The sequence below is a fragment of the Chenopodium quinoa genome, unplaced genomic scaffold, assembly GCF_001683475.1.
Source record: "Chenopodium quinoa cultivar QQ74 unplaced genomic scaffold, ASM168347v1, whole genome shotgun sequence".
NCBI lineage: Eukaryota > Viridiplantae > Streptophyta > Magnoliopsida > Caryophyllales > Amaranthaceae > Chenopodium > Chenopodium quinoa.
This window is the reverse complement of record NW_018745533.1, coordinates 1036183-1045735: the sequence shown is the minus strand read 5'-3', so window position 1 is coordinate 1045735 and position 9553 is coordinate 1036183. Positions and strand designations below refer to the sequence as shown.

Genomic DNA, 9553 nt, shown 5'->3' with positions numbered 1-9553 from the left:
CCCTTTGAAGAACTAAACAGTCCCTTAATTAAATCTTGCTAAAATCTATTAAACCTATTTAATCAACGAAGAAAAAATAACTTATTAATAAACAATTTCAACGGTTTTTATAAATGGAAACTTTTAGTCAATAAAATGATACTTAAAAAAACATGAATTGGTTAAACAAGTGGATCTCTCAAATAGTCAAATTCCTCTTAACATTATCGCATACATCATTTATTATTCTTTTAAGCCGCGTAAACTTGCATGCTCAGCCAATACTATATAAAGGGTGTCGATTGCCGCAATGAAAATACAATCAAACCATCTTAACCACCTACCTCTTTACTTCTCTCATTTTGTCCACCATTTGTACCACCGATTTCTGGCTTCTAAGAAAATGAGAAATCTTTCATTTTTCTTTGTCTTTTGTCTCCTATCGTCTCTCTCACATGCTATAGAACTCGACTTTTGTGTTGGAGATCTTAGTCTTCCTAGAGGACCTGAAGGATATGCTTGCAAAGATCCTGCTGAAGTCACAACTGATGATTTTGTTTACACAGGTTTCCGTGGTGAAAAAACACCCAATAACGTATTTGGGAACAATGTGACACTAGCATTTTCTGATGTGTTCCCGGCTTTTAATGGTTTAGGTATATCTATGGCCAGGCTAGACTTTGCTGTAGGAGGAGTGATCCCAGTACACTCCCATCGTACGTCAGAAGTTCTTCTTTTAGTGAAAGGTTCAATCATAGCAGGGTTTATTGACACCAACAACACCGCATACTATAAAAGATTAGAGGTTGGTGATGTCATGGTGTTTCCACAGGCCATGCTTCACTTCCAAATTAACGTTGGTAAAACTCCGGCTACTGCCTATGTCAGTCTGAATGGTGCAAACCCTGCATTACAACTCACTCCTACCGCTTTATTTGCTGGGAATTTACCTGCTGACATTGCCCAGGATATTACACTTTTGAGTCGTAAGGAAGTTATGCGGATGAAGCGAATCTTTGGCACAGCTTGATATCCATCTTTAGCTACTCCTGGGCTCTTAATATTTATTTCTAAGCTCTCGATTTATTTCAATGTCCAACACAATTATTTATAAATTTGTGATAATAAAGGGTATGTACATAGCCCACTTTACATGTTTCGTAACAACAAAGTAATTGTAAAATTCTATATTATATACTTCTTATATGTATATTTTATCTTTTCCTTATGCCCCCTTCTTTGAATCTTTGATCTTATGTTAGTCTGAGTCTATCCTTCATTTATGCGCTAAGATATTGCCTTAAAGCTTCTGGATCAGAGTCTGGGACTGATGCAATGGCCCCCTTGACTAATCACTAATGATCTTGTTAATGGATCCCCTATAATATCCATTAACTCGTACTGAATCTCCCCTATTCTAAGCAAACTTTGGAACTATATATTGGATATAATTAGTCTCTTAAAATGGCAACGTAAATATAATTTTTTAAAAGTTTAATCCAACATAAAATAATTATTTTTTGAGAAACTAAGAAATAATAATAATAATTATATAAATGAGACAAAATATTTTATCTAAAAAAAAAATTCTGATAATGCTATTTTATACGAAAAATATAATAAAATAGTTTATTATTTAGAGATATATATGTCAATTATGAACCCTATAATCATTAAAATATTATGATAGTCATATTTCAAACGACTATTATAAAAATTTCAATGGAACATTATATGTATTGCGACTTTATTCTCTTGAAAATTTGGAAAAGAAGGAATAACTTTAAAATAATGAATGTAGGTTGTTTAACTATCGAGTATAACATATGCATGGATATCATTATCTGTTGATGTCTTTTGATTTTTTCCTTTAAGAATGTAGGTCAACGTATGCATGGAACGTAGGCTTTTCACTTTTGATAACGTAATCAGATTAAGGTTCTTTTAAAAGAAAATATAAATTAAGGTCGAACTTGGTGCATTTAATTCATTGGATCAATATGTGTTATCTAGGGTTCAAATTATTCCTCAAAGTTTTATTTAATTTGGGTGTGGATTGATTTAATTTAATAAAATTACTCGGCTAACATTTTCTAAAAAAAAATAAAAAAAAAGACAAACTACATCTTTTTTTTTTATAGAAAAAACTAAACATAGAATAAATCAAAGATATCAACAGGGATGGTTCTACCGTAGTCGTCGACTGCGGACGACTATGATAAGAAATTAAATCTAAGCCGTTTATTATTATTTTTTTGCTTAATCTTAGCCTTTGAATATTACATTTTCAAAAAAAATTAAAAACTTAATTTACATATCATTTAAGTCATGACCAGTCAGCAACCAGTCGACAAAGTGTTGTTTGTTTTCATACTTTTAGAAGGTTAATTTTTTTCCCCCAATTTACAATATTATAAAAAACCATCCAAGTTAATTATAAAATAGTTAACAATTATTTTTAGATGAGAACTCATATTAATAGTTTCAACCTTTTTTCATGGCGTACTTCATCATTAATTTTTAACCTTATTTTTCATCCAAAATTCATTCGTATATATGATATCAATAAGATTAATGTAATCATCATATTTATGCGTCAATATAAAATTAATTTATGAGATTGAAATCAATGTAAGTATATGTATACACAATTTGATTAAAGCAATAGCGTAATATTTTATAATATTGTGTTTAATTTCATTTGTCACATGATTTCATGTTAAATTTTAATTTGTCATATGAGTTTTTAGTAACCCCATTGTTAAAGCTTGAATCTACAATGCCATTGTTTAAGATGGGTGCATGTTTATGTTGAAGATGAATTTATTTTATTTTATATTTTTCTTTTATTTTTGTACAAAAATAAATAAAAGATAAGTTGAAAAACTTCCATGATTTTAGCATTTCGCATTTTGTATAGAAAGGATATTTTTTTTGAAGAAATATCAAAAGGTTTTATACGAAAAAAAATCTTTTTTGAGATTATATAATCAATCTAAATATTTTAGCTAAAACCATACAACCATAATTTAGGAAAAAGAGAAATTGGTGTTATTTAAAAAAATAATAAATAAATGCTTGTCAAAATGCATATAAATAAATACATATAAATAAATCAGTATTTTGTGATTTGGGGGTGGGGTTTATAAAAAATTAATTAGCCCTGTACCTTCATTGAAAAAAAAAATGCTTATCAAAATACATATAAATAAATGGGTAATGCTATACATAGCCCTTAGGGCTATATATAAGCATTGAATTTACTCTTGAAAAATGTATAAAGTTAGGAATTCAGGACAAAAACACGCGCAGATCGATGTAATTAGTGTGTAAATAAATAAATAAATCAGTACTTCGTGATTTGGGGGTGGGGTTAATTAGTTATCTTTGACTAAATCTTTCTTTACTTATCTTTTTTTTTCAATATAATTTTATTTTTTTCAATTTATGAATATGTAGTATATAAAAAAAATATGTAGTATAATTATTTTTTCTCAAATTAAGGTTGACATTTAATTTTAAAAGATACTCTGAATTTATTATTATTTTTTTGAACAAAAAAAGATATTCTAAATTTGATAATAAGTAGGGGTGAGCATAGCAGGGTATCCTGTAAAAATTCCAGGAATCGGAACTTGTTGCAACAGGTTCCTCAAAATGGGAACCGGAACTGGAACATGTTGAACAAGTTCCTGGAAATTGGGAACCGAAACCAGAACCTACAGGTTCCGGTTTCGGTTCTGATTTAGGGTACCCTGTATTATAATATACTCACTAACTTTTTTGCGGATTTTTTATTAAAAAACTGGTTGGTCACTAATTTATAATGTTTTCAACTTGCAAATAAGACAAACTAATAGTAGTTGTCTAACAAATTTAATATATATATTTTTATAATTTTAATTTTGATATTTATTATTTAAAAATTGAGTAAGAATTAGTGTATAATTTGAAATTAAGTGATACTTTTATCAAGTACAAGGTACCCTATAGGTTCCGGTTCCAAAAAATTGAGAACCTGAATCGAAACCTGTTACAACAGGTTCTCCAGTTTGCTACCCGAAACCGGAACCTCTTATACAGGTCTCGGTTCCAGAACCAGCGGTTCTCAACAGGTTCCGGTTCCGATTCAGGGTACCCTGATATTTTGCTCACCCCTAATTATAAGTATTTAGATTTTGTTATAAAATAAGGAGAAATATAAGAGAGATTGATAGAGAATATATCAGTGTATTTCTATTCCATATAATGGGGTATATATAAATACAATACATTAGGGTTTGAATGGATAAGAATATAAACCCTAGATCTAGATTGTTCCGGTATGATACAAAGGAGGATAATGGATATCCACAAATATTTCATAACACTCCCCCTTGGATGTCCATTATCGAAGATTGTGCCTCATTAAAACCTTACTACGAAAAACCCTGTGGATAAAAACATAGTGAAGGAAAAAGAGTACATCATTCTTCATAATACGCTCGAGATGCTGCCTCATTAAAAACCTTACCAGGAAAACCCAATTTGGGACAAAACCACGGTCAAGGGAAAAAGAGTGCAGCGCGTATTTTCTCCCCCTGATAAATACATAACTTGAGATCTTCTAGTGTCGCAACAATGAATCCAATATGTTGGATATCTTCTAATAAGTTGGTAAAATATCACTTGTTGATCTTCGACTATCCTAAGCTGAAGTTGCATCTTCAATTCTTCAAGTCTTCACGTGAACATGTGAAGTGTCTTCATTTCTCCATATATGTGTTTATCTCTAATATCACCATTCCAAATATCTATTTAATAGTTGATTAAAAAGGTTAAACTCATTCGGTTATGACTTCTTCTGGAAGTCGTTAAATAATAAATATTGGTGATCATTATTTGATTTAACATTCATTAATGATAATTTGATGACAAACTTGATATTATTAATGTCATTCTTCAATCTCATATGAATTATAATATAAAATATGTAATTATGTTCGCTAATCATGGTTCTTCTAGACCATGAGAAAACATTCTCGCGCATAAGTATTCCATTGATATTATTTAGATGTTTCATGATTGACATGATAGCTCTCTTATAAATACAAATAGTAAATCCTACTAGCTCTCATATACTCAAACTTCAGGCTGAGATGTCAATAATGTAGTCACATAGACTTTTCAAGAGTTTGATAATAATTGCAATATTCAAGACATAAAAATTTGTAGAGTTGGGCATTTAATACGTCATATATAAGTTCTTCAGGAACTCCTTTTACATGATTCATAACATGTTATTATATAAGTGTCATCAATAATTTCATTACAATTATAAGCCTATTGGAATATAAATATCTCTTTCTAATTTTTCATCAAAGTTGTAAATATGTCTTGCTATATTTTGAAAGAACATTCACATACACCACAGCCATTGTAAGAAATTAATCCATGCAATATGAGATATATAAAACATGATAACATATTAAACAAATTATATAATGAGTAATGCATCTAACTTCCTACATATGAAATAAACCATTAACCTATGACTCACATGTACATGAATATAAGACTCAAAATGATGCAAGACACTGTACAGCGTGGATTTAAAAATCCATATTTCATTGGACTTCGGGTCTATGATAAACTTATGATCATTATCATTATGTCGACATCAAAATGTACATATATTTCAGATCCCTTACTTGTGGATTTAAAAATCCATATTTCATTTCATTATGCATATGCATATTATTCATCGGTTCCATTATCTACCGGTATCATAAAATTCCTTTAACTTACATTCCGCATGCTATTTTACTATGATATCTTAATACATTTCTCATTGGTACCATCATAACTTTTCTAACATCATAGGCCATCTATTATAATAATTCAGATATCTATACCACTTTAGGGTATTTCATACACTATAGTATTTATATACTATTACACTATTAGTGTCAACTGCACTATCTTGTCAAACATCATATTTATTAAACATTTCTTTATTTTGGAACCGATCATACACAACCTACACTTCAGGTGTAGTGATTCAAGTACAATTGGCAAGATTTAATCTCAATGTATACACATAATTAATATGACAAAAATGTATCTTCAACGCTATGCAACATGAGTCATAACTGAATACAAATCAAATCATAAATGTGTAACATATCTTGATAATATATATACAAAAGTTGGCATATATATAACTTTTCAAACTAACATTATAGGGATCATATATATTCTTTATTTATTTATTTTGATTTTCCCAACTTTTGCTATTTCTTCTCCCCCTAAGTTGGTAATATATCTCTTTTATAGGGGCGTCTGATTCTATACCAATTTAGTATATAAATTTGCATTAAAATTCATTTCATTGGGAGGATCACAATCAAAATTTATCTCTTCTGGAGAACAATTTCGATGAAGAATCATTTATTCATTAACTTTATATTTCATGTGTATTTATTATTAAATATTCAATAATATTTTCTCTTCTGGATATCAATGTCAATGGGGAGACATATGTTGTGCAGTTGTACGTTTTTCTTTCTTCTCCAATTTAATATGTGCTGACATATAATAGCCTCAATCAAAAGAATTGTTATACAAGCATAAATCACTTGCTCGTAATTCTAGTAGGTGATGATCTTCTGGATCGTTAAAGACTTAAATAGTGTATTTGGTGAGCTTCTGATCACTTGATAGTTGACAATAATATATAAGTTATTTTGGTGAACTTCTGGTCAGCAATTACTCCTTTATCAGCCTTACTCCTTTATATAAAAAAAAAAATTCAAAACATATTAAATCTTGAAATTTTCATCAATACAAATTATTATAACTCACAATCCAAATATAACTCAATATCAATATTACGTCTTGCCATTCAATTCATTTTATATATTTAACATTGAGAAAGCGTCAGCACATTATCAAATGAAACTTCAGGTTTCCATTACGGGTAATTATTATTAAACCTGGATGGCCTAATTTAATTATCACATCCAATCACTTCTCTAAATTTGAACTCTGGTCAGTTTTCAACACTAGTGATCACTTTATTTAACTTACTATATAGATGGCCATGAATGTGATGTGATTTTAGAACACCAACAAGTGTTTCTTTATACAATTGGGAAGACAATCAATTAATATTTTATCCAATAATTACTCATACTCTACTGGAGTTTATACTATAAACTTGATACATGTTAATCTTGTTGGATATTTCATACTCTTCTGGAGTCTTTTATATAATCATGAAACATATGAACTTTACTAAAAGTGATTTCTCTAGAAATGTAATGATATTTACCACTTCCTCAAATTTGTCATTGTCAATAGTGACTCCTTTCCTTTTCAAAGATACTTAATTATCTTTAGAACCTATTGATTTATCACGCTTCAGGCATGCTATAGGTTCATCAACAATTGATGTTGTACTCTTAGGACATCAATTTTAAATTAGAGCATTTACAACTAGTATATGATAAATGTCATTTGTTTATATCCATCTTCAGGATGGTATCATTTCAAAATATTTAATGAACATATGGTCACTTTTATTAAATAAATCGTTGATATTTAAGTTATTGTATGTATCAAACTGACCATCAATATATTTTATTATTTATATGCAAGGGTTACATACAATCTCCCCCTAATCCTTGCATACGGGTCCAACAACCTTTAAAATCCTTGCAACTTTTAAGTCATAAATTCTTTTGGCAATGTCATGTATCAAGTAATATGTTCCTTTTAGCAAAAACATGCTTATATAAAATTATACTTATAGAACACTTATCATGTTCCTCATGCCCAATTACGTTCATTGACAGTTGTATCCTAGCGGTTTAGCACTTTAAAGCAATATATATGTTATGTACTTGAAACAAAATTGCCCTTGGCTAATCAATAAAATATAAACAACCTTAATCATAAAACCAAATATGATGTATAAGAAAGGTAATTTATCAAACAAATATAGAATTGCTTTCATGATTGTTATGGAGTGCCTACTACATACTATACTCACTAAAGCCAAGTGACCAAGTGGGATTCAAGGTCAAACAATTGTCAGATACAATAAACAATTAACGTAATGCTTTGTTTGAAAGAAATTCACATGATAAATCTCAAATCTATTATTAATTATAGAAAATAATAATTTGGCATTACTATTGAGTCCGTAATTATATTATTGGACATTTGGACGTACCTTTACTAGTGCAGAAGATATAATTTGCAAATTGATCACTTCAAAAAAAAACCAACTCCATATGTGCAAGTCATATGTAATTATGACTCTTATAAAGATATATTTGATAATACCTTTTATTTCTTGAGTATATACTACCAAAAAAATTAATATGATATAATAACTTGATATAATTAATTAATGTCTAGACTCCTCAAGATATTGTTACTTGATTTATCTTATAATCCATTACAAATACAACTGTTATTTAGTGAACCAAAAGTGTATACAAATTCTTAAATGGACCTGGTTCACACTAATTTATTGTGGACCACTAACATTAGAGAAAGTAGGGTTGTTTTATTAATAAAAAAAGGGTCACTATAATTAAAAAAAAGGTCACTATACTGAAATAAAAATTTATTTTGGTAATATATATGCCTAAGTGGTTATTTTTGTAATGAAATATTTTATATACTGGTCAATATGAATAATAAAGGCCACTATGTTAAAATTAGGGTAATAGCGTCATATTTCAAGTTCACAATATTATTAAACGTTGTAGTAGTTTTAATAAAGGTTACTAGGTTAAAAATAAGGTTACTATGTTAAAAATAATGGTCACTATGTTCAATATAATGTCAGTTGCGTGTGTATAGACCTCGGGTCCACAATAATATTATTGTGGACCAGGTCCACGCAAATCTTTTTAAAAAGTGTATACATATATATAATTCAAATAAATGATAATACTGATAAGGTTATTACTATTATTCAAGCCATAGACTGTTGCTTAACGATTATCTTATTAATATTGTTAAGCATGTATATCAATCTTGTATAGCTCCAAAGATAAGAATTCTAATTCCTAGCCTTTTGTTGAAACTGGTTACATATCTACTGATTCCATAGCAAATTACCAAAACAAAAGTGAAGGCCTATATGCAATTAATATTATAAGCATGTAGAGAGTAATTACTGCTCGACAACCGTATCAAAATTAAAACATATTCAACAAATGAAATTCATAAAACATTGAATTAACCAGTTTGATCAATACCCCACTTGCTTGAACAATATCAATCTCCAACAAAATATAAAACCCACTAATCCACTTAATTACTTGGACATTATTAATTTGCGTCATAATATAGTGTAGTCATTGACCTCATATTGGTACATCCTACTTTGAATCATTGGTAGCTAATGAACCCAAATACTCATACTCTTTACATAAAGTAATTTGATAAAGAATTAATATAAATAGTATATAATGTATGCGTATCTTTATTACTATTCACACATCAAAAACCACCAAAATTCTTAAAATTTAAGGTAGTAAAATATCATGAGACATTATGTAAACCAACAATTATGTAA

General features: G+C 28.9%; 1 protein-coding gene across 1 annotated transcript; it reads left to right on the top strand.

Moving 5' to 3' along the window:
• Nucleotides 1–211: 211 nt before the first annotated feature.
• On the top strand, nt 212–1205 carry LOC110715770 (auxin-binding protein ABP19a-like). Its single transcript, XM_021894382.1, has one exon. It carries the CDS (start codon nt 290–292, stop codon nt 1007–1009), a length of 720 nt encoding a protein of 239 aa, XP_021750074.1. The 5' UTR covers nt 212–289; the 3' UTR covers nt 1010–1205.
• Nucleotides 1206–9553: the final 8348 nt, after the last annotated feature.